The following is an 18,477-nucleotide window of genomic DNA, read 5'->3' as shown; positions in this document are numbered from 1 at the left end:
ACGTAGGGAAGGTTAATTAAAAAAAAAGAAAGAAAAAATCAGGACAATTATGTCTATCCATAATAGTAAAGCAATATAAGAAGTTACAGTCATTTTTGCCAAACTCTTTTCCACAGCTTCAAAGTAGCTACGCTGTTGGTAATTAGATGATACATTTAAGGTCCCAAAATTTTATAAACACGGTTTCTTAGTCGTTGGCTTAAAAAAACATTGGGAACTTTATTAAATCTTGAATGGGTTGTAATACAAACACGCAGAGGTCAATATTTTGTTTCTCATAATTGGGAAAATGCATTAAACTTTATCATCTATTCCTTTAAGAACCCTGATTCATTCATTAAAACAGTGTACTAATCACAACCAACCCTCATCACTTGGGCTCGGCTGTCAATCCCTAATAATTTCTAGGGCTCGGTAGCCGCGCGCAGCCGCCTGTAAGCCTAATTGAAATGAACCTTTTACAATTTAAAATCAGCTAGAAGTCTAAATGTTACCAAAATATGACAATCCTTTTTTTTTGAAAAAAATAATCAAAGCATCCAAACGGGTTTTACTTTGAAGCTTAGTCGCGGCTGACGTGCGGCTGGCGAGCCCTGATAATTTCTCCTTGAAAGCAAGCTACATGTGTAATATATTTTTAATTGAGTATTTTCTCTTTACCAAAGATGCTATTGTAAAAAGTTACTAAATCATCCCAACTCAATGAAACTTTTGTTTAATTCAAGGCAGAGAGGGGGAAGTCAATGGTGCTTAAATTAAGCAATTGGGCTGTTTATTCCACTAGCCTCCAAAGTTCTATCATAACCTTTTCTTATTCGTTGGATTAACAACTTTGGGGACTTTTATAGAATTTTTATTTGTTGGTTCATCCAGTTGAGTGAAAAAACGTTTCAACCACTAATTGTAATCTACAGGAGGGGTAATTCTGTGTATCATCTTTTGACCATTGACTCATCTCTTTAGACCTATTATTCTTATTTCCATTTTCCTATCACTAATTCCCTGTATCTAGAATGATTTATTGCAGACAAGTGACTTTTTGTATGCAGTGGTTTTAATCAATTCAAATCACATATTGTTTTTGTATAATTAAACGTTTGAACATGTTTACTGTGGATTCGTTTTATCAAAACGATATTTTTGTATTGTTATGATAAGACACACAATTGTAGATACATTGATGTACATCCCCGATGATGATACACAAAAATAACCGTTTTGTAGATTACAAATAGTGGTTGAAACCTAATAAACCAACGAAGCAAATTTCAGTATAAGTACCGAAACTTGTTACCTACGAATAAGAGAACATTATTATAAAACTTGGGGGACTTGTGTAATAAACAGCCCGATGTTCCCTACCTCCCTGATATGTCGAACATTAATTCATATTGTTGGTCATAGTGTCGAAGTAAATATTAGGCTAATCTTGACTTAGATTGATAGGTCAATATTATGATATTTTTAACATTGACACTATCGTCTATATAGTATTAAATAAAATTAAACCAAATAAAAAGATAGATACTATGAATATAACAACAAGGATGACAACATCCATAAAAGCGAAGCTCTGAAACTAGGACAAACGGACATATACACTTGTATAGTGTCAGAACTGAATAATCATAATAGTATAAGAGTCGAAGCAAAATTATAGGAAAATTAGATAAAAAACTGCTTGATACAGGATTATGTTTATGGACATACTTACATTTTTAGGACTTGATTATAGAGTTGATTTGCTTTTAATATAAGTATATAATAATATACTTTGTTGTCTTAGAAATCAGTATAACAATAATCAGATCAATCGGAAAATTAGATCACATACAAATTTGTTGTTAAAAAAGTAAAAAAATCAACATGCTTAAAATGGACGTACAAACATTTTGATATTGATTATAGAGTTGCTACACTTTCTATATCGTACCTAACTACTACAGGAATCACCATACAAAGTTTGAAATTGATAGAACAATTCTAACATGCCTAAATTAACGAAAAAAACTATCCATTACAGACGTACGGACGGACAGACTTCGCTTTTAAAAAGCTAATGTAGAAAATTATAATGTAAGCAAAAACCTAATATGTATATTTAGTCGCTTGATTAATTAAACAAAGTAGATAATCTTTTGTGATATATATGTAGATGGGTGTTTTTGCAAACTTGTTGAAATCTAATGGTAATTAAGAGTAGCGAAACTACTCCATATTTCACTTTGTTTGTCGGCCGTCCTTATAGCTATGGGGGAAATATAATGGGCTACTTTTAAAGATAAATAGTTAATATTTTTAAGCGAAGATTCTTATGACATATGTGCATCTAGTTTGTTTTGTTCGGCAGATTTTTTAAGGTTTTGTGATTTTCTTTAAGATTTTGCGTAATATCTATATTTTTTTTATGACGTTGTCGACATAACAATGTTCTATAATATAATTTAATAAAAGTAGCTGAACAAAGTGTTTCAAAAATCAGACATTTTACTTCAGAAAAATGAGGGAGGTGAGAGGAGAAGTAGGAAAGAAAACCCCTAAAAAGCGATTGCTAATTCCTATTTTTATGACGTCACAATGCTGATTTTTTTGAGACTTTTTATCCAGCAACTCGATAAAAGGTTTGTAGATGTTATTTCAATGATGACTATCTTCATCTGTCAACATAAAGTTGTTTAATTGGATGTCGAAAAATGCAAATTTTACAGTTTTATTTATATTAAAAAGGCTTAGAAAAAATGACTTTTTTGTTTGTTGATTTTGCTAAATTTAATTGTTGGTTAGTTTGAATGGAAAGGTATAAGTAGCCCTCCTCTAAAATTAAGAAAGGGACCTGAATTCAGAAAAATAATGATAAAATTATAATAAAAATAGGATAAATTAAATCTAATGATAGACTTTTTGATATTTTAGCAGTAAATCTGAATTACTACAACTTAATCATGTCTGTCTGTCCACCAGTAATGCTTGTTGTGTTTTCTATCTTATTTTCCTCCTATTATCTCTTTTCATTTTTATCACACCTTTTCTTTTGGGTAATGTAATAGGAAATATTTTACTTCTTTTGTGCCTGGTTAAAGTAAAAGTAGATAAGTTAAGAAAAGACTGTCTGGGAAAAAAATACCAATTTTACTTAAATAAATTTCACCTATTATTGATTTTCTAAATAATAATTGGATGTAATCGTCCTTGTTATAAAGACTATGTTTCCCTGTTGAACAACTCCTACGCAATCAATTAATCAACTAAACTACAACTTTTTCAATCATTTACTACATTTTTCTTACAGAGGCAACTTATAGGCGTGCTTCAATAGGGGTACGGGGGGTTAATACTAGGGTTGGGCCGGATATCCGGTCATTTTTAATATCCGGCCGGATATCGGATATTAAAACTATCCAGTTACATGATATCCGGCTGATTTTTGACGCCGGATATCCGGTTATCCGGCCGGATATCCGGTAATTTGCCGGATATCGAACGTTGGCCAGATATCCGGCCGGAACCGGATATCCGGGTTTCGAAATCAGCCGGGTATCCGGTATCCGGCCGAAAAAGTATCCGGCCCAACCCTAGTTAATACACACCCCCAGAGAAAATGGGGAGTGGTGTATAGCAATAAACTCCCTAGAAAATCTCTGTGTACACCACAGCAGCCTATAGAGAGTCTTATCCTCTACGAAAATAGCTTAAAACCATCACGGAACCTGTATGGGTATTCACTGAGAAACACATATAGCGGTTTGTGAGATCTTAAAAGACGAACGAACGTTATATCAAACAAACTTTTACTTTACATCATAGAATAACAAATAATTTTCCTGCAGAATTTTTATTTGATTTTGTAATTAAAATAATTTGTTTTAGAAATGATAAAATTATAATATGACAAAGCCCAAATTGTGTTAAAATTGTGTCAAAAATGATCCATTTGACGTAATAAAATGAGAGAGATGAGAGAAGAAGTGGGAAAGAAAACCCCTAAAAAAAGAGATGGATATTCCCTCATTTTTATTACGTCACATGGATCATTTTTGACACAATTTTTACACAATTTGGGCTTTGTCTGATATTATTCCTTAAAGTCAAATAATGTCTGAAAAATCTGTAGTAAAAATCAAAGATAAGTCAAGATTGACCAAAACAGTCATGAATCTATCAAAACACATCTTTGGTTGGTTAATATATTTTTACAAAACAGTAACAAAAAAAAACAAATAAAATTTTGTCAAAGTATGACAATAATTAAAAGCTAAAAATAAAAAGATTGATGTATATACATTCCAAATAATAAGAAACAAACTGTTCTCTCTAAATACATACAATAATAATTTATGAAAACATGTTAACAATTTTAGTTTTTACTAACTAATCAAAACTTAATAAAAGTCCCCGAAGTTTTTAAGCGAATTAATGAGATAACTTGTTTAACTTTTTTTGAGACCAGTGTGATCTACTTTCAATATGCAATTAGGTAACAGCCAATTATCTTTTCAAGTCAATCAACTGGACTTGTTATTTATCATACTCTATTATAGAGTAGCTGCGTTTTAAAGCATCTTACATTTCATAAAATTTTGAATGGCCTTAGAGGAAGTAATACTATTTTTTATAGCCTTTTCTTAGTTGTTTTATAGTAACTATAACTATTTTGTTATATTTCCTAATTAGGCAAAAGAACAAATTTTTTATAAGGAAAACCGAAGAAAGAGACGGTTTTCAAGAATATAGTTATTGAAGATTAATTATATTTTTGTTAAAAATATATTTTAGATAGATTTGTGTCAAAAATGAAAAGGGTTTACAAATAATATTAACTACAGGATTCAAATAGACTAAAATCTTTTATTATTTGATACTGCTCAGAACAGACAAGAACAAATATATCCACAGGTGGCCAAACAATAACAGTGAACGCTTTCAATAGATTTGTTGCAGGAATTGTCAATAAATAAACGAGGAAGATCTTTCTTATTCATATATTTATTCTTATTTGTCTTTTGTTTAACCTAAGAAGTCATGATTTAACAACAAATAGATAAGGAAACCAGCATAGGGGACAAGTTTATTAAACAACATTTGGTTGCTAATTTAGTGTGTTTCAATCAAGAATTGTGCTTTTAAGTGTTTAAAATTAAGATTTAAATCCACAGTTAAAATATAAAACAATCTGTTATACTTTTGATTTGCCAAAGCGTTTGATATTTTTAATTTGATTTGCAGATTTTTGCAGTTCAGAATATTTTAATAAATTTTTTAAATTAAACTTTATCATGTCTGCTGACAGAAAGCTACATAAATCAATATATTTTTAGTTGGATCTTGCACCAGATTTTCATGTACACTGACAAAGTGATGCTCGCACCTGGATATAATATCCACCCCCTTTACCTCATCCTTCCCTCCTTCTGGTTGAACGTATTGACAAATAAATGGGATCCATATTAACGACAATTTTTCCCCTGTTAACATATCCTCCACTTTTATCCTATACCAATTGCCTAAAATTAATTTTTAACTTTTTAAGATCTATACTTCAATTCAGTCTCCCTTTTATCTAACAATGACCTTTCCCTGCTTTTTGAATACTACCTAAAAGTTGTTTAGCATTGTTTTTTCTTCTTAAGAATTCACCCTCCTACATGAGTTAGATAAGTATAGACAATGAAAGGATGAAATTATAGGCATATTAGAATAGATATTTAAACATAAAAAAACATTTAACGACATAGATACCTTTATATTTACAAATTTAAAGGAATGGAATGTCTCTCTATATCCGTAATCCATAGACCTGTATATTTACACATTTAAAGTAATGAACTGTCTCTCTATATCCATAGACCTGTATATTAACACATTTAAAGTAATGAACTGTCTCTCTATATCCATAGACCTGTATATTAACACATTTAAAGTAATGAACTGTCTCTCTATATCCGTAATCCATAGACCTGTATATTTACACATTTAAAGTAATGAACTGTCTCTCTATATCCATAGACCTGTATATTAACACATTTAAAGTAATGAACTGTCTCTCTATATCCATAGACCTGTATATTAACACATTTAAAGTAATGAACTGTCTCTCTATATCCATAGACCTGTATATTAACACATTTAAAGTAATGAACTGTCTCTCTATATCCATAGACCTGTATATTTACACATTTAAAGTAATGAACTGTCCCTCTATATCCATATACCTGTATATTTACACATTTAAAGTAATGAACTGTCTCTCTATATCCATATACCTGTATATTTACACATTTAAAGTAATGAACTGTCTCTCTATATCCATAGACCTGTATATTAACACATTTAAAGTAATGAACTGTCTCTCTATATCCATAGACCTGTATCTTAACACATTTAAAGTAATGAACTGTCTCTCTATATCCATAGTCCTGTATATTAACACACTTAAAGTAATGAAATGTCCCTCTATATCTGGTAGCACTACATTTTAATACAGTTTAAGTAATGAACTGTCCCTCTATATATGTAGGCATGTATTTTAACCCATTTAAAGTAATGGACTGTCCCTCTATATCTAAAGACCTGTATATTAACACATTTAAAGTAATGAAATGTCCCTCTATATCTGTAGTCCTGTATAATAAAAATTAGACAAAGCCCAAATTGTGTCAAAAATTATCCATGTGACGTAATAAAAATGAGGGAGATGAGAGGAGAAGTAGGAAAGAAAACCTCTAAAACAGAGATGGATAATTCCTCATTTTTATTGTGTCACATGGATGATTTTTGACGCAATTTTGACACAATTTGGGCTTTGTCTAAAAATATTTATAGACTGTCCCTCTATATCTATAGACCTGTATATTAACACATTAAAGACAAAGATCTATATTGTGTCCCTTTATGGAAAAACTAAACATTTTATGTATGTTTAACATAGTTTTGTAAGTAGCGCAGCTACTATATAATTCACGGTGTCTGTTTGTCTGTCCGTAAGGTTGCGGGGGATATATTATTTTCTCTGTTGCTGTTAAAGATAGACCACTAATTTTGGGTATAGTTCCTTTTGTGACAACGCACCTTAAGGGGCAATTCTCAGTAGCTTTTCTCCTATTTCTAGCCCCTGCGGGGGGCTCTAACCCTGCGGGGCCAATTGCCTTACCCTGTGGAGCAATCATCTAACCCAATATAACCTAACCTAACCTAAAATAACCTATAAAAGGCCATTTTAAAAATACGAAGAATCACCCCTTAAGGGGCGTTGTCACGAAAGGTACTATTCCTCTAATTTTAAGTAACACTCTCATTGTTAAGGAGTATCTATAAAACAACTTAATTGGACCACCTGTCTGTTAGTCATACTGCAACAGACATACATATGAACATACTATTATTTATTATGTCCATCTTTCTCTTCTTTATGACTACTGAACATCTACATTATAACTCTAATCCTTCGTTTGTTCTTCAAGATTTATTTTATGGATTTTGTCCTCCTTGTTTGTTTCTTAGTAGTGCAACTCTTTTTATGGCATGTCTGTTCATTCTCAACCCTAAAACAGCTTTAAATAACTTAAATATACTTTCCAATATGGCTTTGAAACCTATTATTATTAGCTGGATAAGAACCGGTTCTAAGTCTTACTGAAAATCATGTATTTTATTGTATTACAGACAATTTTCTACGAATAATAAAATAAAAATAATAATATTGACACCAGGTTTGTCAGGTCCGAGGGGCTGAAGGAATTTATTATAAATGCCTAGTTATCCTTTAGAGTCTTTTCCCTGTATAATCATGTGAATTGTGTTTAAAGTAGAAAACAAACTGCTGGACTATTTATGGCTTTGCGCCTAAAATGAAGTCCTATACAGTATACACTTTAGTAAGAAATTAATAATGATTGAGTATAGTGATAAAATTCATGTATTATGATTTAAATATTGAAGGATCTCTTGAACTTATTCTTACGACTTATATCCTGAATGGGCTTGGGGGGGGGGGGGGATTTGCCTATTGATATGAAAAGGGGGAGGTGTTTAAAGGAAATTTTTAAAGAGAAAAATAGGTCATATTTCATCATATGCAGTTCAGGAGTGATGGGGACAATGGGCTGTTTATTAGACTAGTCACCAAAGTTTTGTAATAACGTTTCCTTATTCGTTGGCTTTACAACTTTGGGGACTCTTACTGAATTTTATTGTTTGGCTCATTAAGATTAGTGTCCATACATTTTAACCACTAAATGTAATCTACAGAATGGGCTAATTTTGCAATAATGAAATGATTAACCCAAAGACTGTCCTCTTAATGGCTGTAACACCCAACATAAAAACCTATTAAAAGTTATTTCTTGACTAAATATGGAAAATGATTATTACCGTTTGATAGATCTAATAGTGCTAGGGTTAAAAATGGATTTATTAATTGATGGAAAAATTGCTAAATTAACACTTTACCTTCGAGGATTTTTAATGAAATAGGAAATTACGAAAACTATTTTTTTGTGGGGTTTAATATTTTATGACTGAGGGATATTACTCTACCCTCTACCCCCCACCAAATGGACGCTTTACACCGCAATCAAAGGGCTTAGGGCTGACAACCCTATCCCATGTCCATAAAAAGCCACATTGTTACAGAAACATTGACAAATTGTCAGCGGCCAATGCTCCCCCTGTGGAGTGAAAAGGGCTTGTTACTGTTACTACCCCCCACCCCTCCCCATTTCTTTCTCTACCTAAAATACTCTATCCATATATTTTTAAAAATCTAATAGCATAACAATTTTAGATAGATTGTTGAATGTTTGCCAAGAAGATTCATCATTTACCCTTTATAAAATAATCACAGAAAAACTATGAATATTTAAGACAGCTGAAAATTGAACTATATTAGTGATTGATCACAATGTCGATATAAATGTCAGTCAAATTATCTTTTAAAATGTGTTGTCCACCATCTAAATTAAATGGATCTCGTCTATGTTGATATTTCGGGCGCTATTATCTGATTTAAAAGACCCAATACGGGCTCGGCCCAGGGTCCCCGCCCCATGGGTATAGTTGCATATATCTTGTGACCCCTTTATTCTTTTACTTTGATATATTTACATTATGTGCAATGGTCAAATAATGGTTTTCAGTAAATTTAATGATTTTTCAATAACGTCACCACGCGATGTCTTTAAATTCATGTAATAAATATTAGTTCATTAGCTATTTTCTTCTCTGTCTTATTTCTCAAACCTAGCCACAGAAACACGTAAATTGGTGGAGAAATTGATTTATATGCAATTGACCTATCCTTTTATCCCTGTACAGCTACACGGGATAAGTTGGCGTAAAATGGTTGAAATACGGGTTGATAAGCCGCCATGAAATAGGCTAAATACGCTGGTCTTTATGCTTTTTAGACAGCAGAGCTGCTATTTAAACAGAGAATATCTGTCCGCCTACTCAAAGCCCAAAGAACTTTGACTGTTTTCAAATGAAATGTTATTTCTGCGCTTCTTTTGGACATGATTGCAATCTATAATTTTAATCTTTATTAGGGTTAATTTTGTATATCATTATTAGGGATTTACATCAATTTATTGTCCATTTTCTTATCCTTTACGATTCCCGAATTTTACTCATTTACATTGTCTTTACGTCTGTGTTGTTTGAAATGTAATTGTTTACTAGGGACCATTACTAAAAGGTTAATAGTTTTAGTGCTAACGTGGTTGTTACACAAACTAGCTTATAAAAACTTACATTATTCTTAGCAATTCTTATATCAAGGATAATCATGTACAAAGCAGCGTATTGGTTTAAATCTATTTAGCATCTAGGGGCTCCTTAAAATAAAATAAAGCAAACCCTTATCCTTATAATCCTTATAATAAATTAAAAGGATCTTTGTCTGTGTGTCTGTTTGTTTGTACCAAAGGATCTCGGTAACCAATGAACCAATCGGGTTCTCCTTAACAGGGTAGCTTCTCATAGGTCCCGGGAAGGTTTATAACTATTTTGGGGGAGGGTACCACCACCCTTCCAAGAGAAATCGCCCCTAGAAAAAAATAACCCCCCCCCAAAAAAAAATGTAAATTTTTTTAACTAGAATTAAAAATTAGGGGGAGAACCAACCCCCCCCCCCCCCTAAAAAAAATGTTTTTTACTTTTTCTTTTATAATCTAAAATAATAAATTGGATTATCAAATTCGACTCTCCCCTTCTCAAGTGCCCCTTATCTGTACTCTTATTTTAATATAATAATAGCATTTTTTTGAACAAGAATATTAACAATAAAATTGAGCTAAGACATCTATTTCATAGCGAAGGTTTTGTTCTGGTTTTTGCGCACACCTCGCTAACTTGGCATGAAGATTAAATTTTCCTCCCTACGCCTACAATAAGCCTTTTCAAAAAAGCTCATTCAACCTATTAACAAGGACAATTAGATCCATAAGAACGCAGCAATAAAATGCCTCAATAGTCATGTAAATTTTGATTTAACCTTTAGTAGTTAATAATAAATTTTCAATTAACAATGATAAGCTGTAGTCATAGACGTCCAAGAGGGGGGGGGGGGGTAATGGGGTGATTACCCCCCCCCCTCCCAAATAAAAAAGCTTGGACGCCCCTGGCTGGAGTTATACAATATTTGCAACTTATTAGTATTATAGTATTGCAAAATACACATGATGTCTTTATGTTTATCTGTCTCTTTGCTAAACACTTTCAATTTAATTTGGGGGAGCGGAGCTCGTCCCCCCCCCCCCTAAAAATCTCTGCATAAAAAATAATATAACAATTTCCTATTTTTTTATGATTACTTTTTTCAAAACTAGCGGCTTCGCCCCTAGCCTCTAGGGACTTTGCCCCAAGAGGGGATAAAAAAAAATTAAGGTGAAATTCGTAAAAGGACCAAGGAAATCTCCTGCAAAAAAAGGACCAAGGAAATCTTCTGCAATAAAAAAAATGGGGGGGATTTTTTTTGTTTTTTTTGGGGGTTGGGGGTGTCACACCCCCCAAGAAAATAGCTTAAAACCATCACAGGACCAGTAGGTATAATCCCTGAAAAGTAGAGCCAAATCAGTTCAGCGGTTACTGAGATCTTAAGCTTTAGACGGACAGACAGACAGACGGACAGACATCGTTCTACTTTGTATTATAGATAAGATCTAAGGGACATTACCACTAGTTTTTCGTTTAGTTAAATATATAATTCATTAAATTAATACAGATAAAAACAAATATACTTCGGTCCCTTTTAATATCCATAAACTTTTGAATAAAGGCAATTTGGTTTTTGAATGATTATTACATAACGTTATTATAATTTTAAATGAAGGTTTTTGACGCCTACTGTTATCAACCTATCTGCGTATAACATACAGAGATAATTATTAAAAAAACATATTGTAGAAAAGGCATTTAAGATGCTTCTAATATCATATCATATCTATAATACAAAAAAGCTTGATGTCTGTCCGTCCGTCCGTCTGAAGCTTAAGATCTCGGTAACCACTGAACCGATCGGATTCTACTCTTCAGGGAATATACCTACTGGTCCTTTGGTGGTTTTAGGTTATTTTCTTGGGGGGTGGGACACCCCCAACCCTCCCAAAAACAAAAAAATCCCCCCCATTTTTTTTTGTAGAAGATTTCCTATTTTGTTTTTTACGAATTTCACCTTAACTTTTTTTGATCACCTCTTGGGGCCAAGCCCCTAGAGGCTAGGGGCGAAGCCGCTAGTGCATAATATTTGTCTAAATATCTGTACAAAAATCTCTCGCTAACCACTGGACCTAAAAAGAGCTCCTTTTTAGGGAAGCTTTATTCATCTCTTATTATAATAAAAAGTGTCCATGTCAACCCAATTTATCGCCTACTGGATGCTGAGTGTGAAAATTGTTAAACACGAAAAGTTAAAATAAAATTAACGACAGTACGTCTCTTTGTCTTTTAGCGAAGCTACTAAAAAACGCTAATGTTCGATTTGTCTTGTAAAATTCGGAAGTCCAGAAACACTTTCGGTAGTTATTTTATCAAAAGAGAAATAGGAAAAATACAACCAAATAAAAATATAAAGGGGGAGGGGGGTACTCAAATTTTCAAATTGAAAAAAAAATTCTAAGAGGATAATACCAAATTCTCTTAAACGGTAACCTAAACATAACTTCATTCAGAAATTCTTACTTGTAAAACTATAGATTTTTAAATTATATTTTGTCCCTAATTTATTTTGACTGATTTAACTAATTGTTAATTTTTGTTTCAGGAACAGTAGGTCGACCGCTCATTTCCTCCCAAAGTCCGCAACTCATTCCCACAACTTCAGTTCCAGTTTTCACCAACAGGTGCCGTTAGTGGTGTTTATATAAATTTAAGAATTAACTACAGTTTTTTTAATTGGGTTATTTATTATTGATTTTAATCATGCAAAGTTAATATTACAATATTTGAATTTTAAGGATTACTTGCAAAATGTCAAAAAAAACAGACATAAGACAATCGCCGATAAATTGAAGTACATATTACATTTAGTGGTTGAAATGTAGGGACACTCAACTTAATTAACCAACCAATTAAAATTCAATAAAAGTCCCGAAAGTTGTTAAGTCAACGAATAAGAAAACGTTATTATAAAATTTGATTTTTTTTCTGATTATTTGATAGTATGGTACATATGCAAAAATACAAATAATCAACACCACTAACGTCGCGTGATTGATGTCAGTTCCCACAATTACTCAAGCACAGGTGGACACAGTAATGCTCACCAAGATTTAGACCAGTTTTCAGGTATCATTTATTTGTGGGAAAAATAAATTATTTAGGGATATGACAATGGACATAAAAACAAATACCCTATAGCTTATAAAAAGGGTTATAGATTATTTTTGACTAGTATATTTTGGTGCCTATAGTCCTTAAAATATTTTTAAAAAATATTTCTTAAATCAAAGTAAAAAAAAGTTCAAAAAGACTGAATCTTAAATTAAATATATAAAGGGGAAATTGAGTTTTTTCTTTTCTATGTTATATTTGATTCTTTCCCTCTAAATGTCAGTCAATCTCTGAAACCTCCTTAATTATTTTTGTAAACAGATTGAAAATAAAAGGGGGGGGGGGGACTTAATTTATTTTACCTATGCCTATCCTTCAATATTCTACTGAACTGACATAAAAAAGAACAGACGTACAAGTATTGCATAATTGTCTATCTATCTATAAATCTACAGCAAGAATATTCTACACATGTTTTAGCAGGGATCTTAAGGGATAAGACAATGGCCAAAATTTAAAGTACATACACGATGATAATTCACAAAAATACCCCTTCTGTAGTTTACAATAGGTGGTTGAAACATCTATACACTCAACTTAATAAACCAACCAATCCAAATTTAACAAAAGTCCCAAAGATTGGAGCCAAATAATAAGAAACGTTATTATAAAACTTTGGGTATTATAGTCTAGTAAACAGCCCATTTTCCCTCTCGCTCGGTGTTTTTAGAGAATTCATCAAAATTAGTTTTATTTTGAGACAAAATTCCCAGAAGATTTTCGGGGTCGGGTCGTCGTCAGTTCTGCTTCATTTACAACAGGGTTGTCGAGTTTAACAGGGAGAGAATGCAGGAATCTAAGGAATAAGCCAATGGCCCATTGATTGATGTATATCCCCATTGATGATACACAAACAAATCAATTCTGTAGATTATTATTAGAGGTTGAAACGTTTGAAAACTCAACTTAATTAACCATCCAATCAAAATTCAATGAAAGTCCCCAAAGTTGTTAAGCCAACAAATAAAAAACGTTACTATAAAACTTTGGGGGCTAGTTTAATAAAAAATGAATCATAGCTAAAATCTTAGTTGGCATCGCTGGTTGCAAGAAAAAAATCTATTTACTCTTGAGGGTCAATTCCTCAATAAATTAAATTTAAAAATGAATTTTATTTATTGGCTTATATTTAGATGCAATACTGAAAGTATTTATTTTTCAAGTTTATTTCTTTAATTATTTTATTTCTATTAATGGAGGTAGTTAATGAAAATGAGCAATTTCTCTTCAACCAATGCAATAGTAGACCACAAATGTATTTTGATGCCTTTTTTACTTCGGTTATGAGATCCCCATTCCCCATAGGGCTAATAGTCAGAGTTTGTCATATATGTGTCAGGTTTTAAAGATTGTAAAATGTTGATTTCACTGTGGCTTACAGCTGCCAAACCTTGCTGGTATCCCCTCAAGGGTTCCTCATGACCCATTCTATTTTTAGTAGCGAAGATACTATATAATTCGAAATGTACGTCCGTGCGTCCGTCTGTCAAAGACAGAGTGGGGGGAAACGTGATTTTCTCGGCCCCTTTTTAAGATAGAAACCTGAAGTTTTCAGGGATTAAATATGTTAAAATTCTTCACACTTTTCACAACGTTTCATTAAGATTCGTCAATTAAATGGGGTGCTAGCTCGATTCCTAGATTTTCACGTTATACATCTTAATAGATTTGTGACTTTTTAGTTTGATTTTTTTTATTAAACTGCTCTATATGCTCTATGTTGTCATCCTTGTTTAGTACTGATTGCAGTTGCAAACCTCAAAACTTGAATAAAACTTATTTGTCTATTTAGGTTCCAGATCGAATGCCATAATTGAGAACGTTGGTCCTGACTTCACCAAGCTATCCAAAGAACTCAACAGGGTCGTATTGAAAATTCAGCACCAGGTTTGATAATTTCCTTAGTGGCGCAGCCTTTTTGAATCTAGATTATTGCAGTAAATTACTTCTTCAAGTAAGCATTGTGTAAGTTTGTCAATACTCATTGGGATATTTGACTTTGTTTATATACTAATTTATCATTTTTTGAATGACTTTTAAGTTTTCAATCTCCTCTTATCTATGATACCCTAAATAAGGCATATATAAAAGAGATTTTCCAGAATATATATAACATATTTGTACCATTTATAGTCTGAAGTGTCTACCGACTGTCCGATGCACAATATGGACCAATCAGAATCCAGACGCGGCAGCCGCGCGCACGATTTTATGCGCAGGCGCAATCAAAACTCTGAATCAGCTGATCAGGTAATGTCTTATTGAATTACTAGGGGAAATGTCTTGGTACAAATAATACACAACTCAATTTCAAGCATAGGTATACACTTCCTGACAAAGGTCGTGCAATCAAAGGGTAAAAATGGATGTTAGTGTAGCTAGCTAATATATATAACTTTATGTCGTTTTAATATCAATCATTCTTAGTTGTATTAATCAGATATAGGACTATTGTTTACTGATTTTATTTTAAAAGTGCCTTTGTTTCAAAATCAAATTTTTAGGAAAATCGACGAAGTCTAGTCATAAGTAGTAGCAGTCAACGCACCCATAGTAGGACAGGGTCTACAGAAAAGCTGTCAAATTCAAGGTAATTTACTTTATACTTTTCCTGGCGTCTTCAGATTGTTAAAAATGTCTTGATGTTCAAACTGTTTATTTTTTTGGGGGGGGGGGGTAGGTGGGTAAAAATTACACATTTTGAGAGTTTGATTTACATTTATGAGAGAGGAGGGGGTTATTACCCTAATTAGCCCATAGGTGTCTTTGAAAAAGGCAACTGTGACTGAAAAAAAATGTTTAGATCAAAATCTTCTCTACATCAGTGACAAGCACAGCAACTCACCCCCATTCCACACGACACTGCTATTTTAAAAATTATGTTTCTTAATTATCTAATATTTTTGTTTTTCTAATTTTCAGAGGTTCTTTGATTGACCATTACTACCAGAGCTTACCCAGAAAACTTAATAAGGTAGAAATTCTAAGTTAAATACTCGTTTCATAATAATTTGGATTCAGACTGACAGAGCAGTTTTTCTATAAAGAAAGTCATTCAAGTCTAGCAAGTTGAGGACTTTTACTAGATGTATAATGACAGATTCAAGAAATTTTATCATGTAGATTGGAATTAAATATATTATGGTTGGCAATTTATGTATAAAGAACTATTTTGTTATACTAACAAACTATGTTAGAAAGTAAGACCACAATATCATGTAGGTATCTTGATTTTTAAAGAATTTGTAGCCTAAGAATCAAAATAAAAATTAATATTCCCATTTTTTAGGATTCACATAGCAAAGTTGACAGACGGCAGTCCTTTCAACCGCAGGTCTGTATCATAACATCTTATATATCCATGAAACAGGGCTTAATATTTTTTTCAGGGGGAAATAGTAATCGTATTAAATTCATATATATATACTAAAAAAAGATTAGAGTATTACAAACTTTATCACCCAAAATGCTTGTAATCCCATATAAGAGTAACATGAGATCTTTAGATTAAGATCTCGCTAACCGCTGAGCCATTAAAGTTCTCCTTTACATTAAGTCATAGGTCCAGGGAAGTTTATAAATATTTTCGAGATGGATATTCTAACCCTCCCTAGAGAGATTGCCTTAAGAAAAAAAGACCCAACTGTTTTTACATTTTCTTTTTGAAACTAAAATTGAAAAGTAAGGGTCGACTTCTCCTCCCCTCCCCCTCTCCTACCCCAAGTGTCCCTAGAGTATGATGTATAGTGTTATGCAAACTTATGTTTTTTTTTATTACAGGATTACCGCCAGGTCCGCGACAAGTTTGTGGGTAAGCTGGAATTCAAGGACACCCTGCGCCAGCTGGAACGAGAGCCGCGCCGGCCTGTCCGTCGCGGCCGTCAGATTGGCGGCTCGCGGGAGTATCTGGGCCCGCCGAATAGCAGTGTCAGTGGAAGTTATGGTGGTTCGCGGGATTTTTTGAACACCAGCGGCGGCGGTGGGGGGAGTGGGTCGAGAGATTATTTGGGGCCACCATCGTCAAGGAAAATTTATTTGATTATGATTTAATTTTATTAGTTGTTGCATTGGAACATATTTTATTAGGAAAAAATGCTTTAGAAGTAAAAAAGAAACATGTTTTATTTCTTACAAAAAATATCAAACGCCATGTAGAAGTCAACGTGACATTTATATGCATCGTATTATAAACAGCTCTTCGCGGTTTTATAATGAAAAATAGTTTTATTACAATATTCGTGGAAAATTGTCTGTTATACAGTGCTATAATTGATTTTCAGTATAGCTATGAACCGGTTTTAATCCAGCAGATATTAATCGGTTTTGAAACTAAAAGAATATTTGTCATTTCTTGTCATATTTCTTACAAATATGATCAAATAATAAAATTAACAAAATAGGGACTTCTATAACAGCCATCCCGAGAGAAATAGTGGATATTTGATTGAGTCAGATTTTGACTTCAGGAGTCCTCCCTCTACTAGAGATAATTCAAGGGATAGATCTAGGTAGGATAGATGGATAGATAGATAGATAGACACAAAAGATAGATATATAGATAGTAGCATACTTTAGATAGAAAGATATTGACTACAGGAGTCCTCCCTCTACTAGAGATAATTCAAGGGATAGATCTAGGTAGGATAGATGGATATTGGATAGAGAGATAGACACAAAATATAGATATATAGATAGTAGCATACTTTAGATAGAAAGATATTGACTACAGGAGTCCTCCCTCTACTAGAGATAATTCAAGGGATAGATCTAGGTAGGATAGATGGATAGATAGATAGATAGACACAATAAATAGATACATAGATAGTAGCACACTTTAGATAGAAAGATATTGACTCCAGGAGTCCTCCCTCTACTAGAGATAATTCTAGGGACAGATCTAGGTAGGATAGATGGATAGATAGATAGATAGACACAAAAGATAGATATATAGATAGTAGCATACTTTAGATAGAAAGATATTAACTTCAGTAGACTTCAGTAACTCCAGCTTTTAAACATTTTCATGAAATATATATTTGTCCAATAGACAGATAGATCAAGATGAAAGATATATTGATGATAAAATCTAAGTTAGTATTTAGATAAACAAAGCTATTTGGATTACCTTTAAGAAGCAGCTTATAGTGCCTAATTAAAAATGACGTCATATAATACTAATAAACAATGATAGGCCAGTACACATTTTACTATTGGTCAATTGCAATGTTTACTGGCCTATCATTGGTCATTTGTATTGGTTGACGTCATTTTTATTAGGCACTATAAGATGCTTCTACCATTAATTATGATAATAATTTAGAATATCCAAGTATGACAACCCGCAGTACGCCGTGCCGCGTCGCGGCCAAGAACAAGATTTAATCAGCCGCGGCCGCGAGGACCCGTACGCCAGCCCGCGCAACCATCAGTACGCCAAGCCGCAGACCAGCGGTATCTCCGCGCATCTTGAGGACTCGACCTATGTCGGAAGCAGCAAAAATAATGCGAATCATTACACTTCAACTTCTAAGGAACAGACGACTTAAAATAAATTTTCTATTTTTTTTTGCAAATATTTCCTTGTAAGTTATTCCTCATATGCAACATATTGACAGCTAGTATAATTTTTACAAAATTTTATTGAAACAATAGTAA

At 32.8% G+C, this 18,477-nt stretch overlaps 1 protein-coding gene across 1 annotated transcript in view; it reads left to right on the top strand.

Moving 5' to 3' along the window:
* The window catches only part of LOC145318621 (uncharacterized), a 48,046-nt gene extending 29,663 nt beyond the window's left edge, over positions 1-18,383 (top strand). The window contains exons 3-12 of the mRNA XM_080160012.1: positions 12,254-12,332; positions 12,713-12,777; positions 14,615-14,709; positions 14,956-15,072; positions 15,327-15,412; positions 15,745-15,796; positions 16,112-16,156; positions 16,603-16,848; positions 17,224-17,330; positions 18,143-18,383. Of these exons, the coding sequence (XP_080016138.1) occupies positions 12,254-12,332; positions 12,713-12,777; positions 14,615-14,709; positions 14,956-15,072; positions 15,327-15,412; positions 15,745-15,796; positions 16,112-16,156; positions 16,603-16,848; positions 17,224-17,330; positions 18,143-18,368 (1,118 nt within the window). The 3' untranslated portion in view covers positions 18,369-18,383. The remainder of the gene's footprint in view (positions 1-12,253; positions 12,333-12,712; positions 12,778-14,614; positions 14,710-14,955; positions 15,073-15,326; positions 15,413-15,744; positions 15,797-16,111; positions 16,157-16,602; positions 16,849-17,223; positions 17,331-18,142) is intronic.
* Positions 18,384-18,477: the final 94 nt, after the last annotated feature.

Source organism: Acartia tonsa, chromosome 5 (genome assembly GCF_053477335.1).
Source record: "Acartia tonsa isolate MP-2025a chromosome 5, ASM5347733v1, whole genome shotgun sequence".
NCBI classification, from domain to species: Eukaryota; Metazoa; Arthropoda; class Copepoda; order Calanoida; family Acartiidae; genus Acartia; species Acartia tonsa.
This window is presented reverse-complemented; position numbering and strand designations above follow the sequence as displayed.